Raw genomic sequence first — 17,689 nt, forward strand, 5'->3', positions numbered from 1 at the left:
TTTCCTATACCCGGTTCTCACAAGCATTCCCAACACACACTCGGGGTGATACAGGACGCAAAACCTCGGCAACTTTTCTTGGCTTGTTGAAGACTTAGCGGGAAGCAGCGTTTCACCAACAGAGGTTTTAACGCCAGGGATGCTGACGGGAGAGGCGGAGGGCTCTGCTGCCCGACTTGGGGCGAGCTGCTGGGGCGCCCGGCTCGGGGGACCACCCCCGCTGCCACCCCCGCGACGGGGGCCCCGCTCCCCAGATGTGGCGGGCACAGCTGTGGTCCCGCAAGCCGGGTCCCCGCCCGCCTCCGCGCACAGCGCGCTGCTCCCCGCGCCGCCCCGGGGCCCCGCTCCCGAGAGCGCTCCCGCACCTCTCCCGGGGCTCTCTCCCCGCCGCGGGGAACGGGGCCGGAGCCGCACGGCAACGGGGCGCGGGCACGGGATGCTGCGATGGGATGCGGGAACGGGACGCAGGGACGACAATGCGGGAATGGGACGCGGGCACGGGATGCAGAGCCGGGGATGCGGTGCTCGCCGAGCCTCCGCCGGCCCCCCGGAGGAGCGGCCGCCGTTACTTAAGCTCATCCCGGCGGCGGCGGCCGCGGCGGGGGAGGCGGGGAGCGGCGGGCCCGGCCCGCGCCCCTGCCCGTGCCCGGCTCCGAGCGCGGCGGGGGCGCGGGCGCTGCCAGGCGACGGGCGAGCCCGGCTGCGGCGCGGGCAGGGCGGGACGGGCGCGGGGACAGCGCCGTGCGCCAGCGCGGCGGGGCCCGGGCGGCTCCGGCGGCGGCTCCCGCTCCCCCGGCCTCTCCGGGCGGCCCTGCCCTCGCTGGGCGGCGGGGACCGAGCGGCAGCAATGGCGGCGCGGGGCCGCCGCCCGCCCGGGCAGCCGCGGCTCTAGGAGGGACGCGCGGGGCGCCGCTTTCCGCCGGGCTATTTATTCCTCCCCTCTCGCTTAAGTTGCCAGCGGAGCGCGCTGGCCGGCGCCTGCCCCCCCCGCGCCGCGGAGGTGCGGGGCGGCCATGGAGAGCCCCGCCGAGAACCCTAGCAAGGCGGCCGAGTACCTGAAGGAGCTGAACAAGATTATCGAGACGCAGCAGGAGCTGCTGGAGAAGCAGAAGCGGAGGATAGACGAGCTGGAGCAGCAAGTGGCCAAATTGTACCACGAAAATGCCTGCCTGCAGGACGAGCATCACCGGCACCTGGCCACATGCCGGCTCCAGCAGGGCGTCCTCCCCGCGCCCCCGGGGGTGCTGAGCGCCATCCAGGAGAACGCCAGGCACGAGAAGTAAGCGCTGTCCCCCTTTCTTTGCTCGTTGTTTTCGCGAAGGGGGTTTCCCTAGCGGGCTTTCCCTTCCCTTTCCCCTCCTGCCTTCGGCTGCCCGAAGCTGGAAGCAGCGGGACTCCCTGCGGGGTTGTGCCCCGGGGGACAGCGATGGGGTGCGGAGGGGCGACCCCCGCCTGTCTCCCAGCCCGTGCGGGTGCCCGTGTCTCACTCGCTCCCTGGCCGGGGTCCCGGAGGGTTTCCAGCCGGGGCTCCCCGGCTGCCCCGCCCGCCGTGCCCACGGCTGTCCCTGCGGCCACCGCCGCCCTGGGCAGAGCCGCGGCAGCGCGGCGAGCCCTGCCCTTCTCCCCGTAGCGTGTTCGCTGCCGGTCCGAGCGCCCTGGGGACCGGGGGTACCCAGCCCTGGGGAGCCGCTCTCCCCCCGGGAGATGCCCCGCGGCGCTCCCGAGGAGCGGCCCTTGGCTCCGGCCGCATTCGAAAGTGACCCGGCCAGGGGTCAGTAAACATTGGCCGCTCGCCACCGGCGGGCTGGCCCGGGCCAGCGCCAGCTCGCCCCGTTCCGGCCGCCTTCGCTCTCGGCCGCCGCATCTATTCCAGCCTCTCTAAGCTGTAATTAATCGTCTGCGATTCCCCAGCGCTGGGAAAGCCGCTTACTTGCGCGGTTCCGAAGCAGCGGGGATTCGGGAATAGCGAGAACTAAGGTCGGCGCTTTCCCGGCGTGTTTTTACTTCTGGAAAAGTATTTGAGGCTTGGCTTTCTCAGAGTGGAGTGGGAAAAGCATGCATGGGATTACGAGCCCACTTCGCTGCTTGACACAGCACAATGGGCTGTTTGTGATCCGCTGCGCTCGAATTCCTTAGGCTTACAAAAACAGACGCGGCGGCTCCCGGTCGCCGTCAGCCCCCGGGATGCGGGATACGGGATGCAGGATGCGGGATACGGGATGCGGCATCGCCTGCGGGAAGGCGAGCTCCGGGCCGTGCTCCGGCCGCGGGATGCCCGGGATGCTGGAGGCACCGCTGGCCCGGTCGGGAGCTGCCGGGGCCCGGAGCAGCAGCTCGGGCAGCCCCCGCCGGGCTCGGCCGCGTCTCGGTGCGAGAGCGGTGTCGGGCAGGGATATCCCGGGAGCCGCCCCGGCTGCCGGAGCTCCCGCCGGCACGGTGGAAGTGCTGCCGCTGCTGCTGTGCTCGCAGTCGGGGTGCTGCTGCTCCGAAGCAGCGTTTTCTCAGAGTGCTGCTGTGGGAGGCTTCAGAAGGGTCGCTGGTCACTCAATGTCCACTTTGCCTGCTCCTGTTCCCAAGCCTTGCCCCTGGCCAGGGGAGCAGACTGGGAAGGGAAGTGGCTCTGCCTCCCCAGAGCCCTTCTTGCTGTCAGTGTTAACAAGGTTTTTTTTTTCCCCCTGTGATGCTGGGGTAATCACTTCAGCTTTTTTATAAACAGAGATGTCTCTCTGAGAGTAAATAGCTCCTTTAATAAACTGGAGAGCATGGTGTCATCTATAAATCAATCAATCCCTTAAGGAGAAAGAGCTGTTTCCAGAAAACATGGAATATTTACACTAATCCTATCCTGTGTATCCATGCCCAGTACCCGAGGATTTTTGTGGCTGTGCTTGTACTACAAGATGTCAACTCAGCTATCTTGTCCCATTTGTCTCTTGCAAATGACATTACCAAAAATTGTACAAATGGCTTGCCTTGTTTGATAATATTTCTTCTCTGCAGCCCAGGACTCATTTGCAGAGCCCTCCTTGGGCAGGCAGCTCCGGGGACTCGGAGGCTTTTAAGTCTCTTAAGTGGATTTGATGCTGGGATCAGAATTAATCTGGGATATTTATGGCAGAGTTGTATTGCTTTGAGGCATAACCTGGGGGCTTAGTGGGGAAAGCTGGGAGCCAGCCCTGTGCATCTGGCCGAGCCCTTGGCCCACGTGCCTGCCTGGGGAGCCACAGCTTCAGGGCCACCTTCATCTGTGCAGTCCTGTTGTCCCCTCTCCTCCCCCAAAATTGGGAGGGAGGGAGCCCCTTCATCTCTGCAAGTGGCCCTGCCTGGCTGGCTGGGTCCCTCCCCAGGGGCTGTGGCAGGGGATGCTGAGCCCCCACACTCATCCAGGAGCAGGAACAGGAGTCACTTATGGCATCAGTTTATTCTCTGGCCGGATACAAAAGATAGAGGAAGTCTCCAGCTTGAGAAACAGAGAACAATACACTTGCTTTAAAGACTTCTCCCAGTCCCATGGTTCCCTCAGCTTCCTGACAGCCCAGCCTACAGGTTCCAGGGGTCTGGAGCTTCACATTCAGAAGCTCAGTTTCCTCAGACCCAATTGTCCCATTCACCTCGGGGGTGTTTGTGTGGGGCGTGAGGATCCCTTGATTGCTGGAGCTCAGTGTCAGGTGCCAGTGATGCTGAAATGGGCAGTGAGCGCTGCTCTTCTGGCACTTCAGAGCTAAAAAGAATGGAATCCTTTTTCTTGGGAGTCGGGTTTCTCTCATTCAGATACACCAGGGCTTTTAGAAGTTGACTTGTGCCTTGACTTGAACAATTTTTATAAACTGCTTAGACTCCTGTCGTGCAGCAGCTCCAGCTGTGTGAGGTGGCTGTGGCTCCCTCCCTGGGGTTCCATATTGCCAGATATGATTCACTTTTGCAAATGGAAGTATGGAAAAGTTACATGAGATAATATGGTTATGGTTAGGTCTTATACTTAATGAAAGATAGTTAAGAAACATAACAACCAAAACAACAAAATCCCTACAGGTTCTTATTTTCAGTTCTTACTAAGGAAGGAATATAGAGGTGAAGCCTGCTTAAATAATTTGGAAAAGCTGGTGTAGTTGCAGAAAATCTGTAGCTTGTGAGAAGGGGAACTGTTAATGAGCCCTAAGATAGACTTCTGGAAGAAAGAAACTCAGTCCAATAGTAAGTATGTAAAAATATATAAAAAGTTATAAAAATAATCTGGTTTAGGTGCTTCCAGGAAATCCCACAGTGGGAAAAAAGTTCATTTTGTGCCAGCTGCTGATGGAAAAAGGGAGGGAGGAGCAGAGGGCTGGGTGAGCAGGTGTACGTGTGCTCCTTATCCTACAAGGACAGACCAGAAAAGGTCTGGGGGCAGTCTCACTAATTTTACAGTGATTTGCTGAGAGCAAATCAACATTAAAATGCACTGGTGGAATTGAGAATAGTTGATTACAAGGCTTTGTTAGATGTGATGAATCAGCATAAGGAAGGTAACAGTAGTTGTTTAACTCGTTAAGGTGTTTAACTCTGAGTTTCATGAGACTAATTTTGAGTGAATCCATTTCATTTAACATTTGAGAAGCAGTAAGAGCCTCTAGAGCTCAGCTCCTCAGTGTAGTTCAATAATGCACTTCTTTTTTTTTTTTTTTTTTTTTTTTTTTTTTTTTTTTTTTTTTTGGGGTGCAAACCCAAATGTACTGCATTTTCTCACATCTACACAAGGATAGTTTTGTGTGTCTGAGAATTCAGCACTGGGCCCCTCGCAGTTTAGGGAGGGATGTTTGTGCTTATCCTCATCAAGTTAAAAACTGTGCTGCTCTTCCATGGAGAAAGTGCCTGGTGAGAGGCTGAGGAGGAGGAGGAGGGAGAGCAGAGTTGTCTGCTAAGACAGAACAGTCTGAAGGGGCTGTCGTTTGCAGCTCGGTCTGAATTCTGCACCTGGCCCGGCTGATTTATTTTCAAATGAATCTAGGGCTGGTTTTGTTCTCTGGCGCATGCCAGCCCCGGTTTGGAGCTGTAAGACACCCCCAGAGTGTCTGGGAGATGCTCTGGGTCTGGGCTGGGAGCAGTGGAGTAGCTGAAGTTGTTGCTCTGGTGACAGTCACATGTGAAGGCTGCGTTGTGCCCTACATAAGCCGAGCTTGTGACTTGGCCTGTCGCTGCTGGCACTGGGAGCTGCCCTGCACACAGCCTCAGCAGCAGCCACACATTGCATTAGTGTACAGACCAGCAGGGCTTTTTTCCACTCCCTCCCTCCCTCCCTCCCTCCAGAGATGTTCTTTGCTAAGACAGACTGTTCAAATGACGTAAATCCCATTTCCCTGCCTGCGCCACACTTGAGCAGCAGCTTGTTTTTGTTTGCTGTGCTGAAGTGGAGGTACCCAGCATCTGCTAAAGTAGGCTCTGCTCAGGCAAGCTTCTGTTTTCTGTGCCTCCCTGGCAGCAGGGATGGAGATGAAGCGCTGCTGTTGGGTCCTGTTTCCCCAGCAGCTGTGTGGGGAAGTGTGGTTTGTGGCTGCAAGTCTGCAGTGCCAGTGCAGTTCTTACCAGAGGATGCACCTCTGTGTTTATCTGGCTCGTGAGGAATACATCCATGTGCAAAGCATACTTGGTGCCCAAGTTATTCCTACAGGGTGCTGTGTGTCTTGTCAGCAATGTAGCAGGTAGAGATGGTGTAATTCCAGCTTTGGGCAGAAACTTGCACCCTCAAATAACTTAAAAGATCCCTGTTCATTTGCAATTCATAACTGGAATGCTGAGCCCTAAGAGTGAGGGTTTCACACTGAAGGGAATGCTTTTGCTTTTGAGGCCCTCATTTTGGGGTCATTAGTGTGACTTGGGGTCTTAGCAGCACAGGGGTGAGCATCCCTTAGAACAGGCATTTGTGGTGCTGGCAGGCTGCAGGAAATCAATAGTGTGAGGATGTGTAAGAAGATAAATTATTTTGGATCTCTGAAATGTTGGCAAATTCTTGTACTTCATATCTGCTAAACGTTAAGCTAAATGATAACATAAAGACAAATTCACTTGAAAATGGATGTGTGCTGTATAATCAATAAAGCAGGGCAGAGAGGGGGGTGCCAGAAGCACTCCCCAGTGATGACAGAGCAGAGTACTGGGCTCAGTAAAGTTCCTGAGATGTCACAGGGGGAGGGAGAACATGGTCCAGAAAGGGAACAGCAGAAATACACAATAGCTTTAAAGATGGTTTCAAAACTTGAAGTACTTCAATATGTCCCATTTAGAGCAGAGCAGTTCTAAAGAATTACCAGGACTCACTGGATCTGGAATCCTCCTCTGATGAAGCCTTTTATTGTGCTGACACAGAACACAGGTTCTGAGCTTCCCAGCTTTGGAGTTGTGTTCTGTACTTTAAGAACAAAGTACATTTTCGTGCTCCTTGGTGCTTTGATGGCATTCCTTATGAATTCACTGTCAAGGAAACAGAGATGCACTTTTGGAAAAGATCTGGCCATGTGCATGGATCCTGGGGTCTGGTGATCCAACCTGAGCTGCCGTGATTACAGGTGTGTGTCTGAACATCCCCTCCCCTCTCTCCCCACGCCCTCACTCCTGGAGCTGCTGCTCTGTGCACGCACACATGTGGAGTTCACAGCAGGACACTGCTGGCTGTCCCCATCCCAGGAGGGCAAGGGAAGGCATCTCTGGGTCTGCAGTGCCAGTCTTTGCTGGTTTTTATCAGAAACCACAGCAGGGAGAGGAGCAGGGTGGCCCCTGTGGAAGGAGGCTCTCACTGCAGCACCTCTGTCTGTCCTTGGCTTCTCAGAGCTTGGCAAGTTTGGGATGGTGCATCAGTCTTTGGGGTCAATTCTAAAAGTCAGTGTTGCTTCTGAAGACCTGAGCTTCCTGTTGGGTGAGGGCTGCTGAGCTTTGTCCACTCCAAGTGACAGAGCTTTGGGAGGAGGTGAAGAGCAGACATGCACATTTCTGAACCTTGCAGCTTCTTGCCCTGGTTATTTGCTTGGGAAGACAGGTCTTCTTCAGTCCTTAGGAAAGGCGTGTTCTGGCAAAAAAATAAGTCGCAGCTTTTTTAAAAACCTGAAGCAAAATACAGCACAGCCAAAGAAGTGTCTTCAGGAAGAGCTGATTTGAGGGCAGATCACAGAAGCTCTGGAAGAAAAAGAGCCAGGAATTTCAAGCTGTTTTCCTATAGCATACTGATGGGGGACTAAATTATTAACATTGAAGTAGTAAATTCTTAAATCCTCCTTGCAAGTAGCATCTCAAAAAGCTTAATTTGTTTTTTTTTTAGACCCAGCAGAAGTAGTTGGCTGTTCATGTGCTGACCAGTGGTGCTGAGCTGAGTGCAGTGTCTCATGCCCAGAGTGGGGCCTTCAGACACAGGGTTTGTGCAGAGTGGGTGCCGAGGCTCTGGGTCCTCCAGGGCTCCCTTAAGGGCAGGAGGAGCAGCCCTTGTTTGACACTGCTCACTTTGGTGGCCCTGGTGTGGTGCAGACCCACAGAGAATCCCAGGGCTCTGAATTTTCTTGGAGTTCATGGCTCAGTTGGGGTTACCAACCCCAGTCTGGGGAGAGCTGCCCCCAGAGCAGGCAGCCTGTACCAGGTGAGTTCAGTGTTGGCTCTCTGGAGCTGTGCTGTGCCCCAGGCTCCTGCGTGCAGGTGCAGGGAGGTCATCCCATGCCAGGCACTAAGGAGGTGAGTGGGAAGCTGCTTAGGTAAGTGGATTTTGCAGGTCAGAAGTAATTCCTGATGTGCAACCCACACTTGTATTATTCTAATTTGATCCCATCATTCCGACTCAGACCCTCTCTATTATGCTAATTGCACTTTTTTTGTGTGTGTGTTTTGCAGCCTGCAGATACTTTTAGGCTGTACCTGCCAGCACTCCTGCCTTTCATCTTAGCTCAGCAAGCCCGTGAATGAGGTTGTCATAATTCCTTTCTGCCCGTATCCCTGCCTAATTGCACTGTTTTTCTCAGCAGAACTGTAGAACTGGAAATGGAGACAGTGTGAGCAGACTGTGGTGCAGCAGAGCAGTGTGGTTTGAAGAGGAGGATGTGATGGTGCATCCTGCTGGCTGCTGGGTACCTGTCCCCACCTTCCTCTCCAGATCCTTCATATAATTTCCTAAAATACTGGAATACTCAAGCTATTGTAGCTACTGTGCTACAGTGGGAGAGACGCTGGTTTTGCTGACCAGAAGTATGGATGGGAATTGTTGCTATTAGTGGCCATTGCCCTGTGGCTGAGGACAGAAGCAGGAGCCGGAGGTGTTTCCTCAGTCCCTCCTGCTGACCTGTTCTCTGCCCTTGGCACAATGAGCAGGAGGACTGATGGCTCTTTTACAGCTGGGCAAGGCAGAGTTAATGATCTTCTCTTAATGGGCTGCTCAGACACTGGGGTGAGAAATGGTTGTGTTAAACAGCAGGCTTGAGACAGACAAGCCTCTTAAAATCCTGGGTGCCTTCGTGGCTCTAAACCAACTTGTTTGAGTTTAATGATGTTGTTTGTGTGGTTTGTGGCAGGAAAAGCTAACAATGTTAAAATCAGAGAATGAATCCCAGACTGGTTTGGGTTTGAAGGGACCATAAATCATCCCATCCCACCCCTGCCATGGCAGGGACACCTTCCACTGTCCCAGGCTGCTCCAAACCCCAATGTCCAACCTGGCTTTGGGCACTGCCAGGGATCCAGGAGCAGCCACAGCTGCTCTGGGCACCCTGTGCCAGGGCCTGCCCACCCTCCCAGCCAGGAATTTCTCCCCAAAATCCCATCCATCCCTGCCCTCTGTCCATGTGAAGCCATTCCCTGTGTCCTGTCCCTCCATCCCTTGTCTCCAGTCCCTCTCCAGCTCTCCTGGAGCCCCTTCAGGCCCTGGCAGGAGCTCTGAGCTCTGCCTGGAGCCTTCTCCTCTCCAGGTGAACATCCCCAGCTCTCCCAGCCTCGCTCCAGAGCTTAGTCTGTTGCAAAGTGGCCAAAATATTTGAAGAGGGTGAAAAGCTACAGAACAGAGCAGTTTTCCCAGCAGAACCTGAGCCCCTGACTCGCGTGTTTTTCTCCCCGCTGTTGTGTCCTGTGGGGTGTGGGGCTGTGATCCCTGGGGAGTCCCCATCCCCATCCCCATGCCCATCCCCATCCCCAGGCAGCATCCTGGGCTCGGGCCGTGCTCCCTCTGCTGGCTCCGCTCTCTGCTGCTCGGCTACAGAGCCACATCTGGAGCGTGGAGCCTGTTTCTAATGGCAACATCTCCGCTCCCTCCGCATCTCCTCACACGTCGGAAAGGCTGCTGCGAGCGCAGCTGAACGTTCCTCGTGAGCTAAGTTTTGTCTTGAAGTGCAGAAGGAAACTTTCTTTTCAAGTGGTGCCCTTTTAAAATATTCGCAGGAAAGAAATTATTCTGCTGTGAGGTATCTGTGTAGACTGAGTCTTACTGCTGTGCTAGATAAGAAAAATGCTGCTACTGAGTAACTCTCTATAGCAACTGATTGAACTATAATATACATTATTTGCATGTTAATAAGATTTCTAGTCAGACTTCCTCAGCAAATGCAAGCGGAGACAAAGACATGCATGTAATACATCTCTAAGTGCACCACAGTCATTCAGATTTACTAAGTGTGAATTGACTTCATTCTGTAATGAGGCAAAGAAAGCAGCAGGAGAAGGTGGGGGAGCAATCTCCTGGCCTTCTTCAGGGTTTGGGATGCAGCTGGGACTTGATGTTTGTCAGGGATTTCCATCCTTGCTGGATTTCTCCTGGCTCACAATGACTGCAGGTGATTTGGGAGCTTTTAATTGCTCCTTTTGAGCATGGAACGTGGAGCTGTGGGGGGGAGCACAGGGAGATTGTCCTCAGACAGGGATTATACTGGGGAATTTGAAGCCCTGGTAGAGTTAAATCTGACCAGGGACACCAAGGACACCATGAAACGCTTCTATAGGAATGTCAGTGATAAAGGGAAGAGTTGGGAAAGTGCATGCCCTCTGCAGAAGGAAACACACCGGGTGGCCTGTGACAAGGAGGGGGCTGAGGCCACAAAGCTCTTTGGTAACCAAAGAATCATCTCTTCGAAGTTCTGACTGCATTTCAATTAGCAGAGCAGCTGTTGATAATCACTGAGTTAATCACTCCACAGCTGTAGAGTGGTCCCTTAGTGAAGGAGGTGTAAAGGAGACCATCAGCCTGATTTGTGCAGGTGAGTGTCCAGGAGCAGCAGATGGAATCCATGGAGGTCCCTCCCACAGCCAGGTGGGACCTCAGTGCTCCAGGGGACTGCTGGGGCTCACGGGGCTGAGCAGACCTCAGTAGCTCATTGGGGCTGGTCACAGGTAAGAAATGGGACACTTTAATATAGTAAATGCTTTAATATGAGATGGGCATGGCCTCTCTTTGCTTGACTGGTCCAGGTTACCTCAGTTTCAGAGGTTCACTGCAGCAGCGTTTTGTTGTTTGTTGTTTTTCTGTGAATGTAATGGTTCTCTGCTCACATGTGGGGAGTATAAAATCTTATTTGGTTGTCTTCTGTGTGCTATTAATGGTCCTGGAAATACAGCGAAATGTCAGGGATGCACATGAGTCATTCTAGACAAATGATTGTCTTCCAGTTTGGGTTCCATCAATCCGCAGCGTTGACCTCTTGGTATGGTTTTCTGAATTTACTAAGTTATATTTTGCCAGAACTAAGGTGTTATTTTTGGGGTTTTTTTTGACAAACTAAAAGAAAGCAAACTCACATGTAATGGATTGTGGTAGGCAACAGTATTCTTTGAGCACGGTTTCTTGGTCGGGTAGGCACAGCACGGAGCCTTTGGGTGCACCCAGAGCTGCTGTTTGCCAGCTGTGCTCTGGGGATGCTCTCCTTGGTGCCGTGCTGGGACCTGTGCTGGGTGCAGGGAACGGCAGGGGAAGGTGCATGGCAGCGCAGGGGGTGCGAGCTGCCCCGAGTGCCATGCTCAGGGCAGGCTGCAATGGGGGTTCCCCTCCCGCAGTCCAGCTGGGACCTTGTGCTGTGCTGGGTTTGGAGGGACCTCGGGGGTTTGCAGAGCCCTGGGCCACCCTCCTTCATCTTCATCCTTGCTGCTTGCCTTGCTACCAGCCCCTTCACCTTCCTTTCACCAAGGAATTCAGAGCAGGAGCTGGTTGGAAACTTTCTGCTGGATGGTGCTTTGTTCCCATACTGGTTTCCTTGTCAGGCAGGCAGATGTTCCTCTGGAAATTTAAGCCTTGTTATTCAAATGTAAAGCACCCTGATAGATGATTATTTTAAATTTTTGACTTGAATGCCAGGATCCAGTGGCACCACGACCCAGGGTGTGTGTGCAGTGCGTTCCTCTGTGTTCCAGGCTGCCTTTCTCCAGCTTGTGCAGTTGTGTCCTTTGCGAGCAGATTGGGCTGTTTATGTGGAAAGTCCTGTAGTGACAGCAAAGAAGGAATTCACAGTTGTGGGAATGTCCCCTGGGGGTTTTATTTGCTGCTGGGAGTTACGATTAAAGGCTCTGTGTTGTGGAGAATAGGTGTATTTCGACTTTTCCTTGCATTCCGTCTTTCTGTGTGGCCCCATGGCAGAAGCATTTGATCTTGGCTTTGAGCTGGAGAAGCTGTGTGCACTCCAAAGAACATCTGCTATGGTCTGTTCCTTCTGCTTCACCTAGGCAGGACTGTGGGTGGGGATTCTCAAACCCTCAGTGTAACTCTTGGTAAAATTAATTGCTGAAACTAAACACTCTGTCCTGATCCTTTTAAAGGCAAAAATAGCCTCTATTATCTTGGTCTTAATTTGTGCAGGTAACTTGAGTGTGTCATGCCCTAGAGGTGAGCAGGCTCTAATTGCAGGAAGGTAAAGTGGGGATGTCTGACCCTTCCCGGGGGATTTTCCTCTTCATTTAGCACAGCCTTTCCTGGTGTTGATCCCCCTGATTGAGACCCAAAGAGTGAGGCCCTGCTGTGCAGGGGAAGGGCTGGGATCTAATGCAAATGAACCAGAGCTAGATTTGAATAAGGTAAAAATCTATATTCAGCTTTCAGGCTTGGTTCTATTTTAAGCTTTTAATTGAGTCCACCACTTCTCGAGTGCTTAAGGTTGTCAGGGGTTGAGAGAATGACTTTGTCTTTCAGGGAAGGAGAAAGCTGACTTTATTTCAGGTTTGCTGAGGTTGTGACACCAGTGCTAGTACAGAGTTAGGGCTGATGTGGAACACTTCCCCCTGCCCCGGTGGGCTGTGTTTGTGGCTGTTCCAGTCAAGTGTTTGGGGATGAAAGTGCCAGGCATGGAAGGGAGGAGAATCAGTAGTCAACTCACCTGTGACCTTTTTTCCAAATAGCTTGGGAGGGAAACTTTGAAGGCATTGATGTGAGACTGTAGATGGAATTCAATAGCTGCTCCTGGCTTTCATTGTAAGGGAATTCTAAAATGGTGATAAAAACTACTTCAGGTAACGTAGGAGAGACCTCTTGAATCAGAAGTCAAGAGTTCCCCCTGCCCATATTTGTTTCTAGTGGCATGCAGTTTGCCAGGCCCATGCCAGGCTCCTGTGCCCATGTCCTGCTGTAGATGGAGCTCACCTTAGTGCTGGTTTAATATTTTAAGCCTGTTGTGCAGGTGACTGGAACTGAAGGAGGAAAGGGGAAATTAATTTCTGCTCCTGCTTTCCCCAGCTGGCTTTCCTGATTTGTGCCTTACAAATTTCCTGGCCTTTGGTGCTTAAAAAGGGGAATGGTTGGGCTTGGGTCTGGATTCTGTATTGAGCGGCGCAGGTTGCTTTTAATCCTGGAAAGGAGGTTTACCAAAGTCTCTTCAGAGCAGTGTGGTGAAGTGGGGTTTTGGTCGTGCACAAGGATTGCAGCAGTGCAGTCCTGCGCAGCATTAGCGTGGGTGATGGCTGCCAGGACCTGGGGATCACTGCAAGCTGTGCTCTGTGTGGAGTGTCCCTGTGTCCCCCTTGGCCCTGCTCCCATTGCTGGGGCAGGGCTGTGGGAGCTGAGGGCTGCAGGGATGGGTCAGTGTGTGTGAGCACACATCCCCGTGGGGTGTGCTGGAGCATGGACAGGGCTCAGTGTCACCCCAGGGGTGTTTGTGTGGGGCGTGAGGATCCCTTGATTGCTGGAGCTCAGTGTCAGGTGCCAGTGATGCTGAAATGGGCAGTGAGCGCTGCTCTTCCTGCACTTCAAAGCTAAAAAGAATGGAATCCTTTTTCTTGGGAGTCGGGTTTCTCTCATTCAGATACACCAGGGCTTTTAGAAGCTGACTTCTGCCTTGACTTGAACAATTTTTATAAACTGCTTAGACTCCAGGGGGACTTCACACCTTAGAGGAAACCAAGAATCCTTGGAAAAGCAGAGAAAACATTGTGGTTGGGTGTTTTTTCCTACCCTGTCTGCTCTCTTTTGATATAGTAACAACTTTAGGTTGCTGTCCTGGAACTCATCACTGAGAGCCTGGTCATGCTGTTGGAGCTTCAAAATAGATAGTAATTTTTTTTTTCCCCCTCACCTGCCTTTTTTCACCCATCTGACAACTTCCTCCAGTGGTCTTTTCTCCACCCAAATGCATCTGATCTGAGCAAATGCATCTCCTACTCAGGGGGCTGAAGGCTGTCTTCTCTCCTGCTTGCTCTGAAAGCAAGAAAGGATAATTTTTAAAAACACATTGCAGAGTTATGTAACTTCTTGAGGAATGTGCTTTCCAGCACTGAGCTTCCCTTATTATGTAATGTGATACATCACCAGAACTTGCTGACATAAGCCATGATCTTCACCTCTACTTGCTCATGAAAAACCTATTATTTCCTTGACCTCACTTGGCTCTGAGGACTGTGGGCCCTCTTAGGACCTCTTTGAGTATTTTACTCTGGAGCAGGGAAAACTGCTGGTAAATCAGGTGCCAGTGTGAGCTGCCTGCTGAGGGAGTGGGGTGTGTGGTCTGAGTCTCAGAGCTTTACTCCTGGGGTGCTGCTGTTGTTTTACATTACTTTTTCTGTGTCAGCATCTTTAAACAGGTGCTTCCCAGGCTTTGAGAAAGGAGCTGAGGTGGTTTCTGTGTGGCACGGCGTTACCCTCTTGGGCTGTTTGAGTCATCTTGCTGTGAGTGAAGGATATCATTAAACATCTCAAAACGAGATGAAGAGTCCTTTCCCAGCTAGCATGATTTAATTTGCAGTATGTTCCCCTTGTGCTAACAATGCAAATGAACCTTGGCATCACCAACATACTTAACTGACTTTACAGAGCTACCTGGCAAAGATCACCAGAGTTTTGCTTAATAATTCAGTTTGTGTGGGTCTGGAACTTGGTCAGTCTTTGTGCATTATGTTGATTTATGCTCTGTTGTTCTATTTAGGAACGGGTGCTGTGAAGTGGCTGTTCAGCAGCCTGCTGTTGTAATAATAAATGCCACGAAACTGGTGTGGTATGCTCTGTGATTTTGGGGTGATTCCAGTCCACAGAAGACTGACCAGTAATCACAACTGGTTCCATGTTCCCCAAGGGACAGTTATGGACTGGAACAAGCCCGACACTCAAAGCCTTTTGAGCCAAACCCTTCAGGCTTTCCTTTAAAACTCTTACCGAAGGACCTAGAAAGACCATTTAGGGACAAATAGCCAATCTTTAAGCCATCATGTTCCTTGGTAGCTGAAATACCAAAAAACCAGCTCAAATCTGTGTCACCTGCTCCTCTGAGCACAGGATTTCCACTTAGTTGCTTGTGCTCAGCTGAGTGCTTGTTCGGGCTGGTGGAGGAGTCCCACTTAGGCAGAAACTACTGCTGGTAGGGATCTCCTGACTACAGATCTGCTCCTTCCCAGAAGCTGGGCCTCTGCCAGGAAGTCTGCCTTAATAACTCATCTCCACAACACAAAATTACCTTCACCAGTTGGAGTCTTTGCTTTAAGGCAGGGAAAGTAACAGGAGAGACTCAAGTGTGCTGCTTGTGGCTTTCTGCCGGCCGATGAGGAAGTGAGTTTTACTAGAATTCTTTGTCAGAATCAAACAGTGTCTTTCTTTAACTTAAGCAAGTTGCTTTCATTTCTGAAGATCAGTGTCAGTGTAAGGTGGCTTGATCTCCATGTGCTCAATCCCTGGTAGATGGAGAAACTTAAATCTCTAATTAGCTGTCTGTTTGTTTGAAAGAAGTCAGGCTTCCGAGCTGCAGTGATAGTATTGTCTGGGATGTGGAAATGGCCAGAATCAACAGCAGTGCCTGGGGATTGGGAAGCTTGGGATGCTGTCAAAGCTAGTAAGTTCTCTTGTCTCTTGGCTAATTTTTTGTTTGATATACGAAGTGTGGAGATACTGGTGCTTTGCCCATGCACTTGAGAAGCTGTGAATAAAGAAGAGTTGAATGCATGAACTGCTGCTCTGCAGCTCCAGAATTCCTGGGGGATAATTGTTCTTTGAATTGGAAGTCTTCTTGTGAAGAACACAGGTTGGGAGAGCTGGGGGTGCTCACCTGGAGGGGAGAGGCTTCAGGGAGATCTCAAAGCCCCTTGCAGGGCCTAAAGGGGCTCCAGGACAGCTGGAGAGGGACTGGGGACAGGGGATGGAGGGACAGGACACAGGGAATGGCTTCACATGGACAGAGGGCAGGGATGGATGGGATACTGGGGAGGAATTCCTGGCTGGCAGGGTGGGCAGGCCCTGGCACAGGGTGCTCAGAGCAGCAAGTTGTTCTGTTATTCCTCAGTGTTTAAAAAATCCCATCTCAAATACCACATTCCCAAACAGAGCAGGTAGGAGACTAAATTATTTATCTGCTTAATTTATGATCACCCCTTGCACTGCAGCATTTGGATAGCAAGTGACTTTGTTCTTGTTGAGAATTTCTTTCCACTGACCAAACCCTTTCTCTGATACAGAGGCTCTTGCTCTAAACCCAGAAGGACTTGGAGCATTTCCTCATTTTAGAGCAGAGCCCGTGCTCCATGTTCAGCTGTAGCTGGAGCTTTGGGAAAATTCCTGCCACCCTTACTCTGCTTAGCTCCTGTGAAAGCACTCTAGATACCCCTCCCAGATTTAACTTGGTCTTTGCTTAGCTTTCCTAACCTCCCAGGAGTTTATATTTGGGGTCCATCTGTTAGCTCGGCCTCACATGACAGTTTTGTATGGGCTTTTCTTTTCACTTCCTTCATGGGGATGTGAGTTCTTTACATTTATTTTCAAACTTAACACCAATGCCTAATTCTTCTCATGTCTTACTACCCACAGAGCTGCAGATATTTTTATTTACATGTGACCAGTAATCCTGTGTTGAGCATCACAGTCCATGTTGAAGGCTTCCTGTTGGTAGGACAGGATGGCAAACAGCAGAAGGCAGCTGCGCAGCACCAATTCATTAACTTTAACACTGGTATTTCTGTATAAAGTAGTTGCCATCGGGTTTGCTGCTTCAGTAGCTCTGGGAGAAGGCTGTTTTTGAGGTGGCTGGGTTATGTTCTGCACCTCTGACAATGTGATTTTTCATGCTGCAGACTGAGCTGAAGGAATTCATCACTGCAGCCGTACTTAAGACAACTGAAAACCCAGCCCTGCTCACTCACTTGCTTTCATAGCAAGAAAAAAAAACTTGTCTCTTCGTACAAGTAGTGTGGCTAATAACTTATACTTTGGGAAACTTCCCTTCCCTTTACATGCTAGTTTTCTTAAAAAAAAACAGTAAACACAGTGAAAAAAACAAATAAACACCCCCCAAACAAAAAAAGCCCTCACACCCACAAAAAAATCTCAGATTCTGGTGGCTTTTCACAACTCGTGCTTTATTCTACCTCCATCAACCAAACTGACATTCTTTTGTCCTTCCTCACCCAACAAAATATTCCATGGTGGCTACACAATTTGAGTGTGTGCTAAATATAGCCCAGAGAGTGCTGAAGGAAGGAATCAGGTGTGTCTGCCTTGGACACCTCTCCCTGCTCCAAATTTTCCAGGAGCACTCTTTTTCCCATCTCATGCTTCTGCACTCCGTGCCGGTGTCACCCCTGTGCTGCCCCGGGAAGCTCATTCAGACTGGGGTGACCAAGGTGAGGTTGAAAAATGAGCTTTAAGTATTCTGCCTGCCTCTTACCGTGAGCCTGGTAGCACCCTCGTTGTAATTCTGGATGTTCCTGGCTCTGCAGAAGGGAAAGGTGTCATTTCTCTGCTGCCTTTTTGTGCTGGGACACAAAGCCTGCCTGGATCAGAGCAGGGATGGGGATGCCCCAGCTGCTCTTTTTTTCTCCTCATGAAAATTGGCTTTCAGAGCTTTGCAAATGAGAGTAGAATGGTACAGCTTGGGAGTTGAGGCAGTGAAAATGAGCTACAGTGAGATTTTGTGTTGATATTGTGTTTTTGTAAAAAAAAAAAAGTATATTTTAATGTGACATTTACGGTGTATTTGACTAAGCAGTCCATTGGACCTTGAGTTTTTCAGCAATTATCCAAATACAGTTTTACCTTAGAAAGTCTTTAACAGTCTTCCTGCACAGCAGCCACATTCTATTTACAAGCTGGATTTTCTTCTGCTTTTGGGTATTTAAATACTTCAAGTTGAAGGGTTTCTTTTGATTTTTAGTTTGTTTGGTGTTTTTTTGTTTTGTTTTTTTTTTTTTTTTCTTCTTGGATAACCCTTTACAACTGATATTTACAGTGATTTCAGGCAGTACTGTGTTACTTACTAGAAGTTTGTTTTCTTTAATTTTGGTAATACTTATTTTGAAATCT

General features: G+C 51.0%; 1 protein-coding gene across 2 annotated transcripts in view; it reads left to right on the forward strand.

Moving 5' to 3' along the window:
• The first annotated feature begins 1,013 nt into the window (after positions 1-1,013).
• The window catches only part of IQSEC1 (IQ motif and Sec7 domain ArfGEF 1), a 271,228-nt gene continuing 254,552 nt past the window's right edge, over positions 1,014-17,689 (forward strand). For both annotated transcript variants that reach the window (XM_062500432.1, XM_062500433.1), the window contains exon 1: positions 1,014-1,279. In XM_062500432.1, the coding sequence (XP_062356416.1) occupies positions 1,014-1,279 (266 nt within the window). The remainder of the gene's footprint in view (positions 1,280-17,689) is intronic.

Source organism: Cinclus cinclus, chromosome 12 (genome assembly GCF_963662255.1).
Source record: "Cinclus cinclus chromosome 12, bCinCin1.1, whole genome shotgun sequence".
NCBI classification, from domain to species: Eukaryota; Metazoa; Chordata; class Aves; order Passeriformes; family Cinclidae; genus Cinclus; species Cinclus cinclus.